Raw genomic sequence first — 25,077 nt, forward strand, 5'->3', positions numbered from 1 at the left:
TTCTGAGCTATTCTACCAAGACCAAGCTACTGCTACTACTGTCACTGTGTTACTAGCTAGCTCAGGTACTGTCAACATTCTCTGATTCACGTACAGGTAATGTACTACGTTACAGATGGAGCTGCTCTCTTATGTAACGTTATGTCATGTTATGTCATGTTATGTCATGTTAACTTATGTCACTTAACTTGTGTTATGTTTTTCATGTTATGTTACGCAATGTCATTTTAAATTAAGTTATGTTAAAGGGATAATGTACGATTCTAGCACAATGACTGGAAGTCCACAGGTACATTAGCAATGCTACCGTACCTGTAGACTTCCAGTCATTGTGCTAATGCTAGATAGCATTTGCTCGTGAAACAACCACTACCTTCCTTTATAATGAGCACAGAGACATTAAAATGGTATCCATGATCCCTTTAACACTATTAAAGGTTATTAAATGTGAAGTTATGTAATGTAATATCATTGTTTCCTCCGTTGATCGGTTGGCAGAATGTCTCTGCTGCTTTGTTGGGCAGTGATTGCTCTGCACCTCGCAACAGGTAAATATAAAACTTGAAATTAAAGTGTGTGTGTGTGTGTAAATAGTTTAATTCAATGATAAAGAACACCCTCTGTGTTCTGTAATAAAATAAAATAAAGTAATCTTAATTTAACTAGGCAGGACAGGTAACTCTTTATCCACAATATAGCAGGTTGTCACGACTCCGACCGAGGCAGGCTCTCCTTCCCGTTCGGGTGGCGCTCGGCAGTCGTCGTCACCGGCCTATCAGCTGTCACTGATCTTTTCCTCCTCCTTATGTGTTGATTGGTTACACCTGTTTTGTGTTTTCTCGTAATTAGTTGGGCTTTATCTGTCAGCCGGCCCGCCCGTTTCTTTGTGCGGGATTGTTTTATTGTAAGCTTGGTGTTTGTTAGTCTGATCGTTACGTGTTAGTGTGCATTTTCTGAACTGTTTTCGTTCCCCGTGTCTGGGGCAGTTTATTGGGAGCACCCAGTGTCAAGTGGGGTGCCCGTTTGTCAGTGGTTCATTAAATGAACGTGATCATTGTATCCTCTGTCTTCCTGCGCCTGACTTCGCACTCCGGCACCCAGTCCTTACACAGGTGGTGTAAAGCCATAACACATAGGTTTTTCCAGCATCAGACTTTGATTGATAATGTCAAGTCTAACAAAACAGCTCCCACAATCTTTTTATCATGAATTTCACTCAGCCAATCATCAACCATTTGTGAAGCGCCGTGCTTGTTGAATGTCCTTCCCTATAAGCGTACTGAAAGTCTGTCGTTAATTTGTTTACTGTAAAATTGCATTGTATCTGCTCAAACACAACTCAAAATGCTATAAAGTTTTTGAGGTGCTACTTGATCCAGCTTCGTTTCCACTTTTGGGATTATTCCATGAATTGCTTCCAATGTACCAGGTAAACTAAGTCAAGCACAGCTCTTGAACAGTACATACTGTCTGTGTGTTGTTCCAGGGCTGGATGCTGCCTCGGGGGTGGTGAACGCTACAGAGGAGGAGGTGGAAGGGGTGGACTCCCAGTCACCATGCCCAGCCGGTTGGCATCAGAATGAGCATCGCTGCTTCTCCTTCTACCCCGTCTGGGCCACCTGGGCCACTGCAGAGGTAACACTTGTAATTGGGAGAGACTAATTTCTAATTACTACTACTATTTCACAACCATTGATACTTCAAGACTAGCAAGCAGACATTTACTTCAGGAAATGTCCATTTCTAGCTAGCATTGATCTTTGCTCCATGAGGTACTGCCCGGGCTTTAGCTCAGCGGGCTAACACAGTGTTCTCTGGCTGTCCCTCCAGTTGTACTGCTCCCAGCACAGAGGGAACCTGGTGTCGGTTCACAGCCCGGGTCAACAGGTGTTTGTCCAGGATCTGGTGAGGAGACACACAGACCAGCCGGTCTGGATAGGAGGCTACGACGCAGCTCAGGTAAACTGGGTCAATAATTCATCAGTCAGTCAGTCTGTCAAATGTCTACAGGTTACAGAGGCAAAAGCTCAACGTACTTTCTGTTTAAAAACAATGAAGTGGTTTCAATCCATCAATCAATGTGTTTCTGTGAAAAGGAGGGGATGTGGCTGTGGAGTGACGGGTCAGCTGTTGATGGTTTTTACTAGGAGGAGGAGGAGCCCAGTAACTCTGGACAGGGGGAGAACTGTATGGAGCTACACACTGGAGGTACACTCACACACACACTCACACACACACTCACTCACACACACACTCACACACACACTCACACACACTCACACACACTCACACACACTCACACACACTCACACACACTCACACACACTCACACACTCACACACACTCACACACACTCACACACACTCACACACACACACTCACACACTCACACACACTCTGAGGACATTGAAATAACTGCAGTGTGATTTGTTGTTGCCTTGACAACAGGTGGGCAGGGCTGGAATGACGTGTCTTGTGGAGATCTGAGGTTCTATGTGTGTTCTATGGAGACCAGGTAGCAGGCTAACACTGTCTTGTGTCTGGACATGTTTATACAGAGACCATATTAACACTTAATTACATTCATGTATTTTTTTCCATTTTCTTGTAGATCTGGTTTAGCAGTAATGCCAAGTCAGAAGCAAACACGCGAGAGAGGTAGGAATGTCTTGGCTCATTGCCTCGGCTGGACAATAAGTTAATGTTACAGGTGCAACTCCTTGTTAAATGTCTCTCTGACGTTTAGAAGATGACAGCTGTCTGATGTTGGTGGCACTTGCGAACGCTATGCCATTTCAAAATTTAAAACATGTTGACCGGTCTGGAATTAAGCTTTTTGTCCTGCTAGAAAACCTCATCCTCTTTAATAAGGATCCTGTTTTTCAATTTCACCTGTAATGACATACAAATCTAACTGCCTGTAGCTCAGGCCCTGAAGCAAGGTCCAACTCATCCCAAACCATCTCCATTGGGTTGAGGTCAGGTGATTGTGGAGGCCAGGTCATCTGATGCAGCACTCCATCACTCTCTTTCTTGGTCAAATAGCCCTCACACAGCCTGGAGGTGTGTTGGGTCATTATAGTCCCTCTAAGTGCAAACCAGGGATGGCGTATCGCTGCAGAATGATGTGGTAACCATGCAGGTTAACTGAGCCTTGAATTCAAAATAAATCACTGACAGTGTTACCAGCAAAGCACTCCCACACATCACACCTCCTCCTCCATGCTTCACGGTGGGAACCACACATGCAGAGATCATCCATTCACCTACTCTGCGTCTCACAGATACACGGCGGTTGGAACTAAAAATCTCATATTTGGACTCATCAGACCAAAGGACAGATTTCCAACGGTCTATTGTCCATTGCTCGTGTTTCCAGGCAAGTCTCTTCTTATTGGTGTCCTTTAGTAGTGGTTTCTTTGCAGCAATTCGACCATGGAGGCCTGATTCACGCAGTCTCCTCTGAACAGTTGATGTTGAGATGTGTCTGTTACTTGAACTCTGTAAAGCATTTATTTGGGCTGCAATTTCTGAGGCTGGTAACTCTAATGAACTTATCCTCTGCAGCAGAGGTAACTCTGGGTCTTCCTTTCCTGTGGCGGTCCTCATGAGAGCCAGTTTCATCATAGCGCTTGATGGTTTTTGCGACTGCACTTGAAGAAACTTTCAAAGTTCTTGAAATGTTCCACATTGACTGACCTTCATGTCTGAAAGTTATGACTGACTGTCATTTCTCTTTGCTTATTTGAGCTGTTCTTGTCATAATATGGACTTGGTATTTTACCAAACAGGCCTATCTTCTGTATACCACCCCTACCTTGTCACAACACAACTGATTGGCTCAAATGCTCAAAGGGCACACCTGTTAATTGAAATGCATTCCCGGTGACTACCTCATGAAGCTGAATGCCAAGAGTGTGCAAAACTGTCATCGAGACAAAGGGTGGGTTCTTTGAAGAATCTCAAATATAAAATATATTTTGATTTGTTTAACACTTTTTTTGGTTACTACATGATTCAATATGCGTTATTTCTTAGTTTTGATGTCTTCACTATTATTCTACAATGTATAAAAGAGTAAAAATAAATGGTACTGGTACTGTAGTTCTGGATTGATGTCAGTGCATGTCTCATCCTTGGCCTGGGGGACGGCGGTATGCTCCATGGCCATCTTACATCTTCCACCTGTATTGGAATCATTACATCTATTTTACAGTATTTTATTGTAGTGTCTTGTGTGGCTCAATTGGTATGAGCATGGCACTAGCAACACAAGAGTTGTGGGTTTTGTTTCACACTGGGGTCACATACCAAAACTTTGGATTAAAGCCCCTGCTACATAATTGGCATACATTAGAGTGATAGTAAAATGTATTTTAACAAATGAGAAGAGAATCATAGCTAAAGTAAAGTGAGGGTTGCATTGTGAAAAGCATTTACTTTATATGAACACGTATTGAAATGTGAAACATGTATTTATAGATGAAACACTGAGTAGGTTTGGTGAAAAAGTGACTATACGATTTTGTGTTGTAATAGTCAATAGAAAATGTGCTCAGTGTTGAAACAACTGATTTTTTGATGATCTGTTTTGGGTTTTGTACAAAGCTAAAATGTACCACATAGTTGTGAACAATGCACCAAAGCGATATTTTTTTTAAACCTCCCTCCCTCCCTCCCCCAGAGCTGGTTGAAGAGGTGAGTATTTATGACGTCCTGTGGGAGACTGGTAAGAGAGTAGCAGATGAGATCCTCTACTCAGCCTTCCTCAGAGGAATGTATTCCAGACGTCTGCCTGGCCACTGCTACGCTGACTTCTGCCACCAGGAGGTGCTGTACCTGGACAGAGTCATCACCATGCTGCAGGTGAAAAGAAAATACATTAAATAAAACGAATACCGTAAAGTTTTACTTACTATGACTGTGATATGTGGTTGTCGTGCCTAGCTATCTTAAGATAAGTTGCTCTGTATAACAATGTACATGTGTGTATGAGCCAGGTGCTGATCAGAACAGTCCAGGGTCCTCCAGACATCATGCTGTTTCTCCAGAGAACACATCAACGCTACCAGGAGTCTCTGAAGGAGGCTCAGAACCAAACTACACCACACCTGGTAAGAAGCTGTTATAACAATCACCCTTAATATACAATGTAAGATAATATATCTTAATATACAATTTAAAATAATATCTAATCATACAATTTAAAATAATATATTAATATATAATTTCAGATAATATATATTATATAATTTAAGATAATATATATAATATATCTTAATATACAATTTAAGATAATATATATTTAAATAAAATTTAAGATTATATATCTTAATATACAATTTAAGAGGACTTATAGCAAGAAAAAGCAACTGGAACGTAGTAGGTGATTTATCAATTCAATAAACCTTCCATAAACCTTTTCAATTACCCTTTTTTAACCTTGAACCTTTTTCAACCTTTTTCAACCTTTTTTAACCTTTAACCTTTTAACCTTTTTTTGTTTTGGTTAAATTCAAATTCAATTTCGGTTACCCAAGTTTTCGTGTATTTAGACACCCCCCCCAAAAAAGGTTAATCAATAATATCTTCTATCTTTTCCCTTTTTGACTCCCTTTAGTTCATTCAGTTCAGTTCATAGTCTTTTAGCATTACAATTATGTTTCCCTATATTGGTTTTTAGTGTGTTTATAGCTGGTTTCCAGCCAATTGGTGACAGATTTTCATGGGAATATTAAAACATCTTCATATAATCAATATGCCATTTCAGAGATTCCTTTAAGACAATTTGGTGCCAGACAACATGACAGGGAATATTTTAATTTACCGGATATTGGAGAAACTGAAAAAGAAAATGCCAAGAATGTGCAAAGCTGTCATCAAGGCAAAGGGTGGCAACTTTTAAAGAATCTCAAATATAAAATATTTTTTGATTTGTTTTACACTTTTATTGGTTTCTACATGATTCCATATGTGTTTTTTCATAGTTTTGATGTCTTCACTATTATTCTACAATGTAGAAAATAGTACAAATAAAGAAAAACCCTTGAACGCGTAGGTGTGTCAACTTTTGACTGGTACTGTATGTATAGATATATATACATATATATATACATACATTAATACATACATACATACATACATACATACATACAGTTGAAGTCGGAAGTTTACATACACCTTAGCCAAATACATTTAAACTCAGTTTTTCACAATTCCTGACATTTAATCCTAATAACAATTCCCTGTCTTAGGTCAGTTAGGATCACCACTTTATTTTAAGAATGTGAAATGTCAGAATAATAGTCAAGAGAATGATTTATTTCAGCTTTTATTTCTCCTCTGAACAGTTGATATTCTGATGTGTCTGTTATTTGAACTCTGTGAATAATTTATTTGGGCTGCAATCTGAGGCTGGTAACTCTAATAAAGTTATGCTCTGCAGCAGAGGTATATCTGGGTCTGTATATAGCTCCTCACTGATCTGGTACTTCCTGTATATAGCTCCACACTGATCTGGTACTGGTACTCCTGGTATATAGATCCATTCTTGTGTATTGTATTTTAATCCTCCTGTTTTATTTGTGTTATTATGTTTTAACTGTGGATCATTGGGAAGGGCTCGTAAGCATAAAGTCAACACCTGTTGAATTCAGAGTATGTGACAAATAAAATATAAATTAGATTTTTACTCCTCCTCTTCCTCCTCCTCCTCATTCTTCTCCTCTACCTCCATCTCCTCCTCGTCCTCCTCTACCTCCTCCATGTCCTCCTCTTCCTCCTCCTCCTGCCTACAGAACCTGTCCTCCATCCAGCCCTCTGCAGCCGTGCGTCAGTACCTCCAGAGCTTCCATGCCATTGTGAATGAGGAGCCCATCTACTGGCTGGTGTCTCTGCTGCCCAGAGCCCTGCTCAGACCTTACCTGGCACAGAACCTGCCCCTGGGAGAGAGGACCAGACCAGGCCCCAGCCCCTGCCTCCACCCCTGGCTAAACCTCTTCCCCTGCCCCTGCTACCAGTGGGGGGGAGAGGACATGCAGTCAGACCAGAGGACCCAGAAGGATGAGTCAGGGACATCTTACAGGTATATTGATGATATTGATTGCCTATGGAGGTTTATAGTGTCTCAAGTCCACATTGTTGTGTTTAATCTTGTCAAGTGTGCTGATATTGTGGAGTGACTCTCTTCTAACCTGTCTCTCTCTCCAGGCATCTACTGGAGAAGTACCAGGATGTGATGGACGTCTATAAGGCTATCAACATCTTCAGAGTCCAGATGATCAACGAGAAGGCTCTCTTCACCTCCAGGTGCAGGTAGGTCTACAGTTAGTCTAACCAAGTAAGATGGTCAGTTAGCCTGCTATATAATTATACAGTTAGTCTGGTCCTGCTTACTAAGTTTACAGTTAGCCTGGTCCTGCTAACTAAGTTTACAGTTAGCCTGGTCCTGCTAACTAAGTTTACTGTTAGCCTGGTTCTGCTAACTAAGTTTACTGTTAGCCTGGTTCTGCTAACTAAGTTTACTGTTAGCCTGGTTCTGCTAACTGCGTTTACAGTTAGCCTGGTCCTGCTAAACAAGTCTTGTCAGGTCTCCCTCTCAAAACAGGCCCTCAACCCTACGGATCTCCTTAGCCTGGGTACCAGTCTATTTTGTGATAACATTCTACGCCTTGTCAACATAATTTGGCATATGACATGGAGTACAGGAAGTGGAATCCCAACTAGCGCATTTGATTTGCTGAAAGTTGTGGGAATATACAAGTTTGCTTTACCATTGGTTCTGGGGAGGAAGCCATAACTTTACTGACTGTTAAAACGGAGCGTTTTTTAAACGTTCTGAAAACGGAAGTGAAAACTTAGCCTGTTCTGGGAACTTTTAGGTTTTAGGTTGCAGGGAGGTTCTGAGAACGTCTTACTGTGGTTCCAGGGAGGTTCTGAGAACGTCTTACTATGGTTCCAGGGAGGTTCTGAGAACATCTTACTATGGTTCCAGGGAGGTTCTGAGAAGGTCTTACTATGGTTCCAGGGAGGTTCTGAGAACGTCTTACTATGGTTCCAGGGAGGTTCTGAGAACGTCTTACTATGGTTCCAGGGAGGTTCTGAGAACGTCTTACTATGGTTCCAGGGAGGTTCTGAGAACGTCTTACTATGGTTCCAGGGAGGTTCTGAGAACGTCTTACTGTGGTTCCAGGGAGGTTCTGAGAACGTCTTACTATGGTTCCCTGAAAGTTTTTCTGGGAGGTTTTATTAACGCTCAGAGAAACGGAATTACAGGTGATTTAGATTTTTTTTTTTTTTTACTTCCTTAAAACGTTCACTGAATGTTTCAATACAACTTTTAATAACAGTGTTAGCATATTTTGGGTTTACTTTTTTGAAGTCCAAGGACAAATATGACCAGGGGCGCAACTTTATGCTCTAGCTGGGATGTTAGCACAAAACAGGTCTGGATTTCAGGCTCTCAGTGAAACACTACAGTAGAACATGTGTATCACATTAACCAGGTGATCTCTGTATTAATGTCTCTGTGATGTTCATCTCTATATTAATGTTTAATCTCTGTGATGTTCATCTCTGTATTAATGTTTAATGTCTCTGTGATGTTCATCTCTGTATTAATGTTTAATGTCTCTGTGATGTTCATCTCTGTATTAATGTTTAATGTCTCTGTGATGTTCATCTCTGTATTAATGTTTAATGTCTGTGATGTTTATCTCTGTATTAATGTCTAATGTCTCTGTGATGTTCATCTCTGTATTAATGTGTAATGTCTCTGTGATGTTCATCTCTGTATTAATGTTTAATGTCTCTGTGATGTTCATCTCTGTATTAATGTTTAATGTCTCTGTGATGTTCATCTCTGTATTAATGTTTAATGTCTCTGTGATGTTCATCTCTGTATTAATGTTTAATGTCTGTGATGTTTATCTCTGTATTAATGTCTAATGTCTCTGTGATGTTCATCTCTGTATTAATGTGTAATGTCTCTGTGATGTTCATCTCTGTATTAATGTTTAATGTCTCTGTGATGTTCATCTCTGTATTAATGTTTAATGTCTCTGTGATGTTCATCTCTGTATTAATGTTTAATGTCTCTGTGATGTTCATCTCTGTATTAATGTTTAATGTCTCTGTGATGTTCATCTCTGTATTAATGTTTAATGTCTCTGTGATGTTCATCTCTGTATTAATGTCTAATGTCTCTGTGATATTCATCTCTGTATTAATGTCTAATGTCTCTGTGATGTTCATCTCTGTATTAATGTGTAATGTCTCTGATGTTCATCTCTGTATTAATGTGTAATGTCTCTGTGATGTTCATCTCTGTATTAATGTTTAATGTCTCTGATGTTCATCTCTGTATTAATGTTTAATGTCTCTGTGAGTTTCATCTCTGTATTAATGTTTAATGTCTCGGTGATGTTCATCTCTGTATTAATGTTTAATGTCTCTGTGATGTTCATCTCTGTATTAATGTTTAATGTCTGTGATGTTTATCTCTGTATTAATGTCTAATGTCTCTGTGATGTCCATCTCTGTATTAATGTTTAATGTCTCTGTGATGTTCATCTCTGTATTAATGTCTCTGTGATGTTCATCTCTGTATTAATGTCTCTGTGATGTTCATCTCTGTATTAATGTTTAATGTCTCTGTGATGTTCATCTCTGTATTAATGTTTAATGTCTGTGATGTTTATCTCTGTATTAATGTCTAATGTCTCTGTGATGTCCATCTCTGTATTAATGTTTAATGTCTCTGTGATGTTCATCTCTGTATTAATGTCTCTATAATATTCATCTCTGTATTAATGTGTAATGTCTCTGTGATGTCCATCTCTGTATTAATGTTTAATGTCTCTGTGATGTTCATCTCTGTATTAATGTCTCTGTGATGTTCATCTCTGTATTAATGTCTCTCTGATGTTCATCTCTGTATTAATGTTTAATGTCTCTGTGATGTTCATCTCTGTATTAATGTTTAATGTCTCTGTGATGTTCATCTCTGTATTAATGTTTAATGTCTCTGTATTAATGTTTAATGTCTCTGTGATGTTCATCTCTGTATTAATGTTTAATGTCTCTGTGATGTTCATCTCTGTATTACTGTTTAATGTCTCTGTGATGTTCATCTCTGTATTAATGTTTAATGTCTCTGTGATGTTCATCTCTGTATTAATGTTTAATGTCTCTGTGATGTTCATCTCTGTATTAATGTGTAATGTCTCTGTGATGTTCATCTCTGTATTCATGTTTAATGTCTCTGTGATGTTCATCTCTGTATTCATGTTTAATGTCTCTGTGATGTTCATCTCTGTATTAATGTTTAATGTCTCTGTGATGTTCATCTCTGTATTAATGTGTAATGTCTCTGTGATGTTCATCTCTGTATTAATGTTTAATGTCTCTGTGATGTTCATCTCTGTATTAATGTTTAATGTCTCTGATCATCTCTGTATTCATGTTTAATGTCTCTGTGATGTTCATCTCTGTACTAATGTTTAATGTCTCTGTGATGTTCATCTCTGTATTAATGTGTAATGTCTCTGTGATGTTCATCTCTGTATTAATGTTTAATGTCTCTGTGATGTTCATCTCTGTATTAATGTTTAATGTCTCTGATCATCTCTGTATTCATGTTTAATGTCTCTGTGATGTTCATCTCTGTACTAATGTCTCTGTGATGTTCATCTCTGTATTAATGTTTAATGTCTCTGTGATGTTCATCTCTGTATTACTGTTTAATGTCTCTGTGATGTTCATCTCTGTATTAATGTTTAATGTCTCTGTGATGTTCATCTCTGTATTAATGTTTAATGTCTCTGTGATGTTCATCTCTGTATTCATGTTTAATGTCTCTGTGATGTTCATCTCTGTATTAATGTTTAATGTCTCTGTGATGTTCATCTCTGTATTAATGTTTAATGTCTCTGTGATGTTCATCTCTGTATTCATGTTTAATGTCTCTGTGATGTTCATCTCTGTATTCATGTGTAAGGTCTCTGATGTTCATCTCTGTATTAATGTTTAATGTCTCTGTGATGTTCATCTCTGTATTAATGTTTAATGTCTCTGATGTTCATCTCTGTATTAATGTTTAATGTCTCTGTGATGTTCATCTCTGTATTAATGTTTAATGTCTCTGTGATGTTCATCTCTGTATTAATGTTTAATGTCTCTGTGATATTCATCTCTGTATTAATGTGTAATGTCTCTGTGATGTTCATCTCTGTATTAATGTCTCTGTGATGTTCATCTCTGTATTAATGTGTAATGTCTCTGTGATGTTCATCTCTGTATTAATGTTTAATGTCTCTGTGATGTTCATCTCTGTATTAATGTTTAATGTCTCTGATGTTCATCTCTGTATTAATGTTTAATGTCTCTGTGATGTTCATCTCTGTATTAATGTTTAATGTCTCTGTGATGTTCATCTCTGTATTAATGTGTAATGTCTCTGTGATGTTCATCTCTGTATTAATGTTTAATGTCTCTGTGATGTCCATCTCTGTATTAATGTGTAATGTCTCTGTGATGTTCATCTCTGTATTAATGTTTAATGTCTCTGTGATGTCCATCTCTGTATTAATGTTAATGTCTCTGATGTTCATCTCTGTATTAATGTCTCTGTGATATTCATCTCTGTATTAATGTTTAATGTCTCTCTGATGTCCATCTCTGTATTAATGTTTAATGTCTCTGTGATGTTCATCTCTGTATTAATGTCTCTGATGTTCATCTCTGTATTAATGTGTAATGTCTAATGTCTCTGTGATGTTCATCTCTGTATTAATGTTTAATGTCTCTGATGTCCATCTCTGTATTAATGTTAATGTCTCTGTGATGTTCATCTCTGTATTAATGTCTCTGTGATATTCATCTCTGTATTAATGTTTAATGTCTCTGTGATGTTCATCTCTGTATTAATGTTTAATGTCTCTGATGTTCATCTCTGTATTAATGTTTAATGTCTCTGTGATGTTCATCTCTGTATTAATGTTTAATGTCTCTGTGATGTTCATCTCTGTATTAATGTTTAATGTCTCTGTGATGTTCATCTCTGTATTAATGTTTAATGTCTCTGTGATGTTCATCTCTGTATTAATGTCTAATGTCTCTGTGATATTCATCTCTGTATTAATGTCTAATGTCTCTGTGATGTTCATCTCTGTATTAATGTGTAATGTCTCTGATGTTCATCTCTGTATTAATGTGTAATGTCTCTGTGATGTTCATCTCTGTATTAATGTTTAATGTCTCTGATGTTCATCTCTGTATTAATGTTTAATGTCTCTGTGATGTTCATCTCTGTATTAATGTTTAATGTCTCGGTGATGTTCATCTCTGTATTAATGTTTAATGTCTCTGTGATGTTCATCTCTGTATTAATGTTTAATGTCTGTGATGTTTATCTCTGTATTAATGTCTAATGTCTCTGTGATGTCCATCTCTGTATTAATGTTTAATGTCTCTGTGATGTTCATCTCTGTATTAATGTCTCTGTGATGTTCATCTCTGTATTAATGTCTCTGTGATGTTCATCTCTGTATTAATGTTTAATGTCTCTGTGATGTTCATCTCTGTATTAATGTTTAATGTCTGTGATGTTTATCTCTGTATTAATGTCTAATGTCTCTGTGATGTCCATCTCTGTATTAATGTTTAATGTCTCTGTGATGTTCATCTCTGTATTAATGTCTCTATAATATTCATCTCTGTATTAATGTGTAATGTCTCTGTGATGTCCATCTCTGTATTAATGTTTAATGTCTCTGTGATGTTCATCTCTGTATTAATGTCTCTGTGATGTTCATCTCTGTATTAATGTCTCTCTGATGTTCATCTCTGTATTAATGTTTAATGTCTCTGTGATGTTCATCTCTGTATTAATGTTTAATGTCTCTGTGATGTTCATCTCTGTATTAATGTTTAATGTCTCTGTATTAATGTTTAATGTCTCTGTGATGTTCATCTCTGTATTAATGTTTAATGTCTCTGTGATGTTCATCTCTGTATTACTGTTTAATGTCTCTGTGATGTTCATCTCTGTATTAATGTTTAATGTCTCTGTGATGTTCATCTCTGTATTAATGTTTAATGTCTCTGTGATGTTCATCTCTGTATTAATGTGTAATGTCTCTGTGATGTTCATCTCTGTATTCATGTTTAATGTCTCTGTGATGTTCATCTCTGTATTCATGTTTAATGTCTCTGTGATGTTCATCTCTGTATTAATGTGTAATGTCTCTGTGATGTTCATCTCTGTATTAATGTGTAATGTCTCTGTGATGTTCATCTCTGTATTAATGTTTAATGTCTCTGTGATGTTCATCTCTGTATTAATGTTTAATGTCTCTGATCATCTCTGTATTCATGTTTAATGTCTCTGTGATGTTCATCTCTGTACTAATGTCTCTGTGATGTTCATCTCTGTATTAATGTTTAATGTCTCTGTGATGTTCATCTCTGTATTACTGTTTAATGTCTCTGTGATGTTCATCTCTGTATTAATGTTTAATGTCTCTGTGATGTTCATCTCTGTATTAATGTTTAATGTCTCTGTGATGTTCATCTCTGTATTCATGTTTAATGTCTCTGTGATGTTCATCTCTGTATTAATGTTTAATGTCTCTGTGATGTTCATCTCTGTATTAATGTTTAATGTCTCTGTGATGTTCATCTCTGTATTCATGTTTAATGTCTCTGTGATGTTCATCTCTGTATTCATGTGTAAGGTCTCTGATGTTCATCTCTGTATTAATGTTTAATGTCTCTGTGATGTTCATCTCTGTATTAATGTTTAATGTCTCTGATGTTCATCTCTGTATTAATGTTTAATGTCTCTGTGATGTTCATCTCTGTATTAATGTTTAATGTCTCTGTGATGTTCATCTCTGTATTAATGTGTAATGTCTCTGTGATGTTCATCTCTGTATTAATGTCTCTGTGATGTTCATCTCTGTATTAATGTGTAATGTCTCTGTGATGTTCATCTCTGTATTAATGTTTAATGTCTCTGTGATGTTCATCTCTGTATTAATGTTTAATGTCTCTGATGTTCATCTCTGTATTAATGTTTAATGTCTCTGTGATGTTCATCTCTGTATTAATGTTTAATGTCTCTGTGATGTTCATCTCTGTATTAATGTGTAATGTCTCTGTGATGTTCATCTCTGTATTAATGTTTAATGTCTCTGTGATGTTCATCTCTGTATTAATGTGTAATGTCTCTGTGATGTTCATCTCTGTATTAATGTTTAATGTCTCTGTGATGTCCATCTCTGTATTAATGTTAATGTCTCTGATGTTCATCTCTGTATTAATGTCTCTGTGATATTCATCTCTGTATTAATGTTTAATGTCTCTCTGATGTCCATCTCTGTATTAATGTTTAATGTCTCTGTGATGTTCATCTCTGTATTAATGTCTCTGATGTTCATCTCTGTATTAATGTGTAATGTCTAATGTCTCTGTGATGTTCATCTCTGTATTAATGTTTAATGTCTCTGATGTCCATCTCTGTATTAATGTTAATGTCTCTGTGATGTTCATCTCTGTATTAATGTCTCTGTGATATTCATCTCTGTATTAATGTTTAATGTCTCTGTGATGTTCATCTCTGTATTAATGTTTAATGTCTCTGATGTTCATCTCTGTATTAATGTTTAATGTCTCTGTGATGTTCATCTCTGTATTAATGTTTAATGTCTCTGTGATGTTCATCTCTGTATTACTGTTTAATGTCTCTGTGATGTTCATCTCTGTATTAATGTTTAATGTCTCTGTGATGTCCATCTCTGTATTACTAGCTGGCAGCATATTATAACTGAGGTCATATGTAATGTTGTCTCCGGCTGCAGCGTCCTAATACTTTTTAATATCAAATCAATAAATCAATGAATATCTGATGTAATCTAATCCATCTGTGTAATATTATCCTAGTTGGTTTCCCACTGGTGACGAGGAGGAAGTGGAGGACCAACTCAACCTGTGGTCTGAGGAGTCTGGACCTGACGTTAGGGTGAGTGATTATTTATTTATGACATGTTTATCTTGTATTGAAATCAGTTGAGAATTGTGTACGACTGATAATGAGAATGTTTGTCTTTTCAACATTTACATTTATTTTCACACTACAAACTCTCCCAAAACGGTTGTTCTTTGTAAAACCCCCAATTTAGACCAGCCCACTGGGCTTAGAGATGGACCGGCCCATCTGGCCCCAAACTGTCCTATGGCCAGTCAGTTTCTGGTTCATAGTGACTCTATTGGGACAGCTATGTCAGGAGAGTCTTACAGATAAGATGTGTTATCGTTCATTGGTCTTGTTTGTCCCTTAAATCTATTTGTTTCTGTCGCCCCTCTCTAGGTGAATCTGTAGCAGTGCAGCTGTAGAATACAGGGAGCTGTGTGTGTTGGCTTTCACACTGGGCAGGACTGTTCCTCTTGTCAGACATATTCCAATATTCCACTTTTATGTTTGAATCTTCCTCCCCAACAACTACTGTTTAAACTGTTTTAATGCAATAACACAATGAATGTACACATCTAGTAATTGTCAACAAAGGATCTTTAGCTGTGTGTGTACTGGCTGTGTGTGTACGGCTGTGTGTGTACGGCTGTGTGTGTACGGCTGTGTGTGTGTGTATGGTTGTGTGTGTGGGTTTTCACACGGGGCAGGACTTTTCCTCTTGTCAGACATATTCAACTTTTATGTTGGAAACTTCTCCAAAATAACTACTATTCAGACTGTATTAATGCAATAACATAATGAATGTAAAAATCTAATAATTGTCAACAAAGGGGCTACAATAAAATAAAAACATTTAGGTAATAAAATCAAAGAATAAAACTGTAAAACTGTGTTTTCTTATTGGTGTTGCAATACGAATATTACACAGCCAATGTCACGTTCTGACCATAGTTCTTGTGTGTTTTACTTGTTTTAGTGTTGGTCAGGAAGTGAGCTGGTTGGGCATTCTATGTTGTGTGTCTAGTTTGTCTGTTTCTATGTTTGGCCTAATATGGTTCTCAATCAGAGGCAGGTGTTTTGTGTTGTCTCTGATTGGGAATCATATTTAGGTGGCTTGTTTTGTGTTGGGGTTTGTGGGTGGTTGTTTCCTGTCTTTGTGTTTTCTCTGCACCAGATAGGGCTGTATCGGTTTGCCACATTTGTTATTTTTGTATTTTGTAAGTGTTCACGTTATCGTCTTTTTGTCATTAAATCATGTTGAGCACAAACTACGCTGCGTCTTGGTCCGATCCCTGCTACACCTCCTCTTCAGACGAAGAGGAGGAAGGCTGCCGTTACAGAACCACCCACCAATCTCGGACCAAGCAGCGGGGCTACGGGCAGCAGCAGCAGCGAGTTCAGGAATGGACATGGGAGGACGAGCTGGACAGTAAAGGACCCTGGGCAGAGCCAGAGGAATATCGCCGCCCCAAAGCAGAGCTGGAGGCAGCAAAAGCGGAGAGGCGGCGTTTTGAGGAGCTAGCTCGGCAGCGTGAGCAGGGTCTGGGTTATACCACTTGGGAGGAAATAGACAGGTGGTCGGTCGACCCAGGGAGAGTGCCGGAGCCCGCCTGAGATTCTATGGAGCAATGTGCGGAGGGATACCGGCGAATGAGGTTAGCACGACGGCGCGGTATGACGCCCGAGAAGAAACCCCAAAAATGTCTTGGGGGGGGGGGGGGGGGCTAAAGGAGAGTGTAGCGAAGTCAGGTAGGAGACCTGCGCCCACTTCCTGTGCTTACCGTGGAGAGCGAGAGTACGGGCAGACACCGTGTTATGCGGAAGAGTGCACGGTGTCTCCTGTACGTGTGCATAGCCCGGTGCGGTACATCCCAGCTCCTCATATCGGCCGGGCTAGGTTGGTCATTGAACCAGGTGCCATGAAGCCGGCTCAACGCATCTGGTCTCCAGTGCGTCTCCTCGGGCCGGTGTACATGGCACCAGCCTTACGCATTCAACCAGGTAAGGTTGGGCAGGCTCGGTGCTCAAGGGAGCCAGTACGCCTTCACGGTCCGGTATATCCGGTGCCACCTCCTCGCTCCAGTCCAGTACCACCAGTGCCAACACCACGCACCAGGCTTCCTGTGCGTCTCCAGAAATCCGTTACTCCTCCACACACTCCCTGTGGTGCGCGTCTCCAGCCCGGTACCACCAGCTCCGGCACCACGCACCAAGCCTACTGTGCGTATCCAGAGCCCTGTACGCATTGTTGTTTCTCCCCGCACTAGCCTTGAGTTACGTGGCTACAGCCCGGTACCACCAGTTCCGGCACCACGCACCAGGCCTATAGTGCGCCTTGAGAGTCCAGTGTGCCCTGTTCCTGCTCCCCGCACTAGCCTAGTGGTGCGTGACTCCAGTCCGGTACCACCAGTTCCGGCACCACGCACCAGGCCTACTGTGCGCCTCAGCAGGTCAGAGTCGGCTGTCTGCCCAGCGCCATCTGTGCTGCCTGCCTAACCAGCGCCATCTGAGCTGCCTGTCTGCCCAGCGCCGTCTGAGCTGCCCGTCTGCCCAGCACCATCTGAGCTGCCCGTCTGCCAAGCGCCATCTGAGCTGCCTGCCTGCCCAGCGCCACCTGAGCTGCCTGCCTGCCCAGCGCCATCTGAGCTGCCTGCCTGCCCAGCGCCATCTGAGCTGCCTGCCTGCCCAGCGCCATCTGAGCTGCCTGCCTGCCCAGCGCCATCTGAGCTGCCTGCCTGCCCAGCGCCATCTGAGCTGCCTGCCTGCCCAGCGCCATCTGAGCCGCCCGTCTGTCCCGAGCCATTAGAGCCATCCGTCAGTCAGGAGCCGCTAGAGCCGTCCGTCAGTCAGGAGCCGCTAGAGCCGTCCGTCAGTCAGGAGCCGCCAGAGCCGCCCGCCAGTCAGGAGCCATCAGAGCCGCCCGCCAGTCAGGAGCTGATAGAGCCGCCCGCCAGTCAGGAGCTGATAGAGCCGCCCGCCAGTCAGGAGCTGATAGAACCGCCCGCCAGTCATGAGCTGCCCTCCAGTCATGAGCTGCCCTCCAGTCCGGAGCTGCCTTTCAGTCCGGAGCTGCCTTTCAGTCCGGAGCTGCCATTGAGTCCGGAGCTGCCATTTGTCCGGAGCTGCCATTTGTCCGGAGCTGCCCTTCAGTCCGGAGCTACCTCTCTGTCATAAGCTACCTCTCTGTCATGAGCTGTCCCTCAGTCCGGAGGAGTTTCCTCAGTATAGTGGGGACCTTGGTGAAGGTTCCTAGGCCAAGGTCGGCGGCGAGGGTCGCCACTCAAAGGACGCTAAGGAGTGGGACAAAGACAATGGTGGAGTGGGATCCTCGTCCAGCGCCGGAGCCGCCACCGCGGACAGATGCCCACCCAGACCCTCCCCTAGAGTTTTAGGTGGTGCGTTCGGAGTCCGCACCTCAGGAGGGGGGTACTGTCACGTTCTGACCATAGTTCTTGTGTGTTTTACTTGTTTTAGTGTTGGTCAGGACGTGAGCTGGGTGGGCATTCTATGTTGTGTGTCTAGTTTGTCTGTTTCTATGTTTGGCCTAATATGGTTCTCAATCAGAGGCAGGTGTTTTGTGTTGTCTCTGACTGGGAATCATATATAGGTGGCTTGTTTTGTGTTGAGGTTTGTGGGTGGTTGTTTCCTGTCTTTGTGTTCATTTCACCAGAGAGGATTGTTTCAGTTTGCCACGTTTGTTATTTTTGTATTTTGTAAGTGTTCACGTTATCGTCTTTTTGTCATTAAATCATGTTGAGCACAAACTACGCTGCGTCTTGGTCCGATCCCTGCTACACCTCTTCAGACGAAGAGGACGAAGGCTGCCGTTACAGCCAATCACATTGCTGTGCTCTACCACAATCAGAATAATTGCTCTGGCTAGCCAATAAACAGATGGTATTGCTTCCAAGAATTGACCAATCAGAAATAGTTAAGGTTGCCCCACTAGCAGTGGGCCAGTATTTAAATGCTCCATTGTTTAAACTGTTGTATTTTTCCTGTGTTTTATATTCATGCTGGATCCACTGATTTCAAACCATTAGAGAATAGTTGTCCTGATCACATCTTCCTCAAATTCTGTCTTTAATTATTTCCTGGATGTACAATCAAAACAACTTGGCTAACATTATGGTTGAGATGTAAACCTGTTGAATAGATCAAACCCTTTCTCTTTGGGACGTACCAAACGTAACTCCTGTTAACACTTTCACCCTTCTGGGTGGAACGTTGTGAAGTTCCAATCCTGACGAGTGGATTGACAGAAATAGAGGACTTTATATCAGAATTGACAGATTTACAGGTTGAGGAGCGAGGATAGATAGAAACCTGATGTTTCCTCCTGTCAGATTTACATGTTGAGGATAGTTAGAAACCTGATGTTTCCTCCTGTCAGATTTACATGTTGAGGATAGATAGAAACCTGATGTTTTCTCCTGTCAGATGTACATGTTGAGGATAGTTAGAAACCTGATGTTTCCTCCTGTCAGATTTACATGTTGAGGATAGATAGAAACCTGATGTTTTCTCCTGTCAGATTTACATGTTGAGGAGCGAGGATAGTTAGAAACCTGATGTTTTCTCCTGTCAGATTTACATGTTGAGGAGCGAGGATAGATAGAAACCTGATGTTTCCTGCTGTCAGATTTACATGTTGAGGAGCGAGGATAGTTAGAAACCTGATGTTTCCTCCTGTCAGATTTACATGTTGAGGAGCGAGGATAGATAGAAACCTGATGTTTCCTGCTGTCAGATTTACATGTTGAGGAGCGAGGATAGTTAGAAACCTGATGTTTTCTCCTGTCAGATTTACATGTTGAGGAGCGAGGATAGATAGAAACCTGATGTTTCCTGCTGTCAGATTTACATGTTGAGGATAGTTAGAAACCTGATGTTTTCTCCTGTCAGATTTACATGTTGAGGATAGTAGTAGAAACCTGATGTTTCCTCCTGTCAGATTTACATGTTGAGGAGCGAGGATAGATAGAAACCTGATGTTTCCTCCTGTCAGATTTACATGTTGAGGAGCGAGGATAGATAGAAACCTGATGTTTTCTCCTGTCAGATTTACATGTTGAGGAGCGAGGATAGTTAGAAACCTGATGTTTCCTCCTGTCAGATTTACATGGTAAGAAAAAAGAAGCATAAAATCAATGATTCTAGAGTGAATACAGCAGCTGATGTCAGCATTCCATACCGGGTCGGCGTCTGTGAGTCATTGTTGGTAGAACATGAGCCCCGAATTCGCTCCAATTATTAATTATTGGTTCCGCAACCACTACCTCCAAACGTGTGTGTGTGCACGTTCGTAAGCATGTAAGGTGTATGTTTCAATTTGTGCGTGTGTGTGGCTATACCAGTGTCTTCTTACCTTCTCCTGTTTTACTGATTGGTAGATGGACATTCCTCTCTGTTTCCCTATCTCTCTCTCTCTCTCCAAGACTGGTGATAGTTGGATACAATTAAAAAAAAATCAAATCATGTTAATTTCAGGCAAGGGTCCTTTCTTCTCAATTTCCACCTGACTGACGTGCCCAAAGTAAACTGCCTGTTACTCAGGCCCAGAAGCCAGGAAATGCATATAATTGGAACCATTGGATAGAAAACACTTTGAAGTTTGTAGACATTTTTAAATAATGTATGAGACTACAACATAATAGATATGGTAGGAGAAAATCCAAAGAAAAACCATCCCAGATTTTTTTTTGAGAGAGCCTATGCCCTTGCAATGGAAAGTATAGGGGCATATCCAAATCCAGTTCCCAGATTGCAATTCCTATGGCTTCCACTAGATGTCAACAGTCTTTGTTCAAGGTTTCAGGCTTGTTTCTTCCAAAACGAGGAAGAATTTTGAGTTTTAGTACTGGGATACAGACTTGGAAAATCATGTATGCGCATGCGACGAAGAGGACGCACACCTGCTAATATCGCTTTCCTATTGAACATACTTCTTTCCGTATGAAATATTATAGTTTAATTACATTTTAGGGTATCGGAGGATTAAATTGAAATGTATTTTGACTTGTTTTAACAAAGTTTAGCGGTAGCTTTTTGGATTCCCTTCTCTGCATGTTGAAATAGTGGATTACTCAAATGATGCCGCCAACTAAACTGACTTTTTGGGATATAAAGAGGGATTTTATCTAACAAAACGACACTACATGTTGTAGCTGGGACCCTTTGGATGACAAATCAGAGGAACATTTTCAAAAAGTAAGTGAATATTTAATCTCTATTTGTGAATTTATGAAACCTTTGCTGGTGGAAAAATATTTTGACGTTGGGCGCCGTCCTCAAAACAATCGCATGGCATGCTTTCGCTGTAATAGCTACTGTAAATCGGACAGTGGAGTTAGATTAACAAGAATTTAAGCTTTCAGCCGATATAAGACACTTGTATGTTCCTAAATGTTAATATTCGTCATTTTTATGATTATTTATTTGAATTGCGCGCCCTCCAGTTTCACCGGAAGTTGTCCACTAGTGGGACGCCTAGCCTGAAGAAGTTTTAATGAGTAAATTCATTTATTTCATCCTTCCACCACATCATACATTGACTGTACAAAACATTAGGAACACCTTACTAATGTTGAGTTGCACCCCCTTTTGCCATCAGAACAGCCTACATTCGTCGGTGCGTGGACTCTCCAAGGTATCAAAAGCGATCCAAAGGGATGCAGGCCCATGTTGAGTCCAGTGCTTCCCACAGTTGTGTCAAGTTGGCTGGATGTTCTTTGGGTCGTGGACCATTCTTGATACACACGGGAAACTGTTGAGCATGAAAAACCCAGCAGCGTTGCAGTTCTAGACACAAACTGGTGCACCTGGTACCTTCTATCACACCCAGTTCAAAGGCACTTAAAAATGTGGTCTTGCCCATTCACCCTCTGAATGGCACACATACACAATCCATGTCTCAATTGTCTCAAGCTGTCATCATGGCTAAGGTTGGCTACTTGGAAGAATCTCAAATATAATTTTAATTTTGATTTGTTTAACACTTCTTTGGTTACTACATGATTCCATATGTGTTATTTCAAAGTCTTGATGTCTTCACTGTTATTCTACAATGTAGAAAATAGTACAAATAAAGAAAAACCCTTGAACGAGTAGGTGTGTCAAATTTTGACTGGCACTGTATGTATATATACAGTGGGGAGAACAAGTATTTGATACACTGCCGATTTTGCAGGTTTTCCTACTTACAAAGCATGTAGAGGTCTGTAATTTTTATCATAGGTACACTTCAACTGTGAGAGACGTAATCTAAAACAAAAATCCAGAAAATCACATTGTATGATTTTTAAGTAATTCATTTGCATTTTATTGCATGACATAAGTATTTGATCACCTACCAACCAGTAAGAATTCCGGCTCTCACAGACCTGTTAGTTTTTCTTTAAGAAGCCCTCCTGTTCTCCACTCATTACCTGTATTAACTGCACCTGTTTGAACTCGTTACCTGTATAAAAGACACCTGTCCACACACTCAATCAAACAGACTCCAACCTCTCCACAATGGCCAAGACCAGAGAGCTGTGTAAGGACATCAGGGATAAAATTGTAGACCTGCACAAGGCTGGGATGGGCTACAGGACAATAGGCAAGCAGCTTGGTGAGAAGGCAACAACTGTTGGCGCAATTATTAGAAAATAGAAGAAAATAGAAGAAGTTCAAGATGATGGTCAATCACCCTCGGTCTGGGGCTCCATGCAAGATCTCACCTCGTGGGGCATCAATGATCATGAGGAAGGTGAGGGATCAGCCCAGAACTACACGGCAGGACCTGGTCAATGACCTGAAGAGAGCTGGGACCACAGTCTCAAAGAAAACCATTAGTAACACACTACGCCGTCATGGATTAAAATCCTGCAGCGCACACAAGGTCCCCCTGCTCAAGCAGGCGCATGTCCAGGCCCGTCTGAAGTTTGCCAATGACCATCTGGATGATCCAGAGGAGGAATGGGAGAAGGTCATGTGGTCTGATGATTCAAAAATAGAGCTTTTTGGTCTAAACTCCACTTGCCGTGTTTGGAGGAAGAAGAAGGATGAGTACAACCCCAAGAACACCATCCCAACCGTGAAGCATGGAGGTGGAAACATCATTCTTTGGGGATGCTTTTCTGCAAAGGGGACAGGACGACTGCACCGTATTGAGGGGAGGATGGATGGGGCCATGTATTGCGAGATCTTAGCCAACAACCTCCTTCCCTCAGTAAGAGCATTGATGATGGGTCGTGGCTGGGTCTTCCAGTATGACAACGACCCGAAACACACAGCCAGGGCAACTAAGGAGTGGCTCCGTAAGAAGTATCTCAAGGTCCTGGAGTGGCCTAGCCAGTCTCCAGACATGAACCCAATAGAAAATCTTTGGAGGGAGCTGAAAGTCCGTATTGCCCAGCGACAGCCCCGAAACCTGAAGGATCTGGAGAAGGTCTGTATGGAGGAGTGGGCCAAAATCCCTGCTGCAGTGTGTGCAAACCTGGTCAAGAACTACAGGAAACGTATGATCTCTGTAATTGCAAACAAACGATTCTGTACCAAATATTAAGTTCTGCTTTTCTGATGTATCAAATACTTATGTCATGCAATAAAATGCTAATTAATTACTTAAAAATCATACAATGTGATTTTCGGGATTTTTGTTTTAGATTCCGTCTCTCACAGTTGACGTGTACCTATGATAAAAATTACAGACCTCTACATGCTTTTTAAGTAGGAAAATCTGCAAAATCGGCAGTGTATCAAATACTTGTTCTCCCCACTGTATATATATGTGTATAGTACATACGTACATCCATACATACATACATACATCCATACATACATACAGATGAAGTCGGAAGTTTACATACATCTTAGCCAAATACATTTAAACTCAGTTTTTCACAATTCCTGACATTTAATCCTAATAAAAATTCCCTGTCTAAGGTCACTTAGGATCACCACTTTAAGAATGTGAAATGTCAGAATAATAGAGAGAATGATTTATTTCAGCTTTTATTTCTTTCATCACATTCCCAGTGGGTCAGAAGATTACATACACTCAATTAGTATTTGGTAACATTGCCTTTAAATTCTTTAACTTGGGTCAAACATTTCAGGTAGCCTTCCACAAGCTTCACACAATAAGTTGGGTGAATTTTGGCCTCTTCCTCCGGACAGAGCTGGTGTGACTGAGTCAGGTTTGTAGGCCTCCTTGCTCGCACACGTTTTTTCAGTTCTGCCCACAAATTTTCTATGGGATTGAGGTCAGTGCTTTGTGATGGCCACTCCAATACCTTGACTTTGTTGTCCTTAAGCCATTTTGCCACTACTTTGGAAGTATGCTTGGGGTCATTGTCCATTTGGAAGACCCATTTACGACCAAGCTTCAACTTCCTGACTGAAATTTTGAGAGGTTGCTTCAATATATCCACATAATTCTCCTTTCTCATGATGCCATGTATTTTCTGAAGTGCACCAGTCCCTCCTGCAGCAAAGCACCCCCACAACATGATGCTGCCACCCCCGTGCTTCACGGTTGGGATGATGTTCTTCGGCTTGCAAGCCTCCCCCTTTTTCCTCTAAACATAATATGGTCATTATTGCCAAACAGTTCTATTTTTGTTTCATCAGACCAGAGGACATTTCTCCAAAAAAGTATGATCTTTGTCCCCATGTGCAGTTGCAAACCGTATTCTGGCTTTCTTATGGCGGTTTTGGAGCAGTGGCTTCTCCCTTGCTGAGCAGCCTTTCAGGTTATGTCGATATAGGACTCGTTTTACTGTGGATATAGATACTTTTGTACCTGTTTCCTCCAGCATCTTCACAAGGTCCTTTGCTGTTGTTCTGGGATTGATTTGCACTTTTTGCACCAAAGTACATTCATCTCTAGGAGACAGAACGCTTCTCCTTCCTGAGTGGTATGGCGGCTGCGTCGTCCCATGGTGTTTATACTTGCGTACTATTGTTTGTACAGTTGAACGTGGTAACTTCAGGCGTTTGGAAATTGCTCCCAAGGATGAACCAGATTGGGGAGGTCTACAATAGTTTTTCCGAGGTCTTGGCTGATTTATTTTGATTTTCCCATGATGTCAAGAAAAGAGGCACTGCATTTTAATATAGTC

General features: G+C 40.6%; 2 protein-coding genes across 3 annotated transcripts; both read left to right on the top strand.

Moving 5' to 3' along the window:
- Positions 1 to 474: 474 nt before the first annotated feature.
- LOC139533469 (uncharacterized) lies at positions 475 to 15,862 on the top strand. Of its 2 annotated transcripts, none has more exons than XM_071331510.1 (12): positions 475 to 548; positions 1,487 to 1,635; positions 1,831 to 1,959; positions 2,097 to 2,208; positions 2,449 to 2,515; positions 2,612 to 2,658; positions 4,685 to 4,866; positions 5,001 to 5,114; positions 6,798 to 7,084; positions 7,210 to 7,314; positions 14,941 to 15,019; positions 15,368 to 15,862. In XM_071331510.1, the coding sequence occupies exons 4-12, from the start codon at positions 2,190 to 2,192 to the stop codon at positions 15,377 to 15,379; spliced, it is 912 nt and encodes a 303-aa protein (XP_071187611.1). In that variant the 5' UTR covers positions 475 to 548; positions 1,487 to 1,635; positions 1,831 to 1,959; positions 2,097 to 2,189; the 3' UTR covers positions 15,380 to 15,862. The 2 variants fall into 2 exon arrangements, with proteins under 2 accessions (XP_071187611.1, XP_071187612.1); XM_071331511.1 differs by having other exon boundaries at positions 7,210 to 7,308.
- LOC139534832 (ladderlectin-like) lies at positions 500 to 2,147 on the top strand. The gene is made up of 4 exons (XM_071334287.1): positions 500 to 548; positions 1,487 to 1,635; positions 1,831 to 1,959; positions 2,097 to 2,147. The coding sequence occupies exons 1-4, from the start codon at positions 500 to 502 to the stop codon at positions 2,145 to 2,147; spliced, it is 378 nt and encodes a 125-aa protein (XP_071190388.1).
- Positions 15,863 to 25,077: the final 9,215 nt, after the last annotated feature.

Source organism: Salvelinus alpinus, chromosome 11 (genome assembly GCF_045679555.1).
Source record: "Salvelinus alpinus chromosome 11, SLU_Salpinus.1, whole genome shotgun sequence".
NCBI classification, from domain to species: Eukaryota; Metazoa; Chordata; class Actinopteri; order Salmoniformes; family Salmonidae; genus Salvelinus; species Salvelinus alpinus.

Excerpts from the sequence above, each read along its gene's own strand:
- LOC139534832 (XM_071334287.1), top strand. The coding sequence starts at position 500 with ATGTCTCTGCTGCTTTGTTGGGCAGTGATTGCTCTGCACCTCGCAACA. Across the intron at positions 549-1,486 it reads TGCTCTGCACCTCGCAACAG|GGCTGGATGCTGCCTCGGGG; the intron begins GTAAATATAAAA and ends GTGTTGTTCCAG. Across the intron at positions 1,960-2,096 it reads GAGGCTACGACGCAGCTCAG|GAGGGGATGTGGCTGTGGAG; the intron begins GTAAACTGGGTC and ends TTCTGTGAAAAG.
- LOC139533469 (XM_071331510.1), top strand. Across the intron at positions 2,659-4,684 it reads GAAGCAAACACGCGAGAGAG|AGCTGGTTGAAGAGGTGAGT; the intron begins GTAGGAATGTCT and ends TCCCTCCCCCAG. Across the intron at positions 7,315-14,940 it reads CTCTTCACCTCCAGGTGCAG|TTGGTTTCCCACTGGTGACG; the intron begins GTAGGTCTACAG and ends ATATTATCCTAG.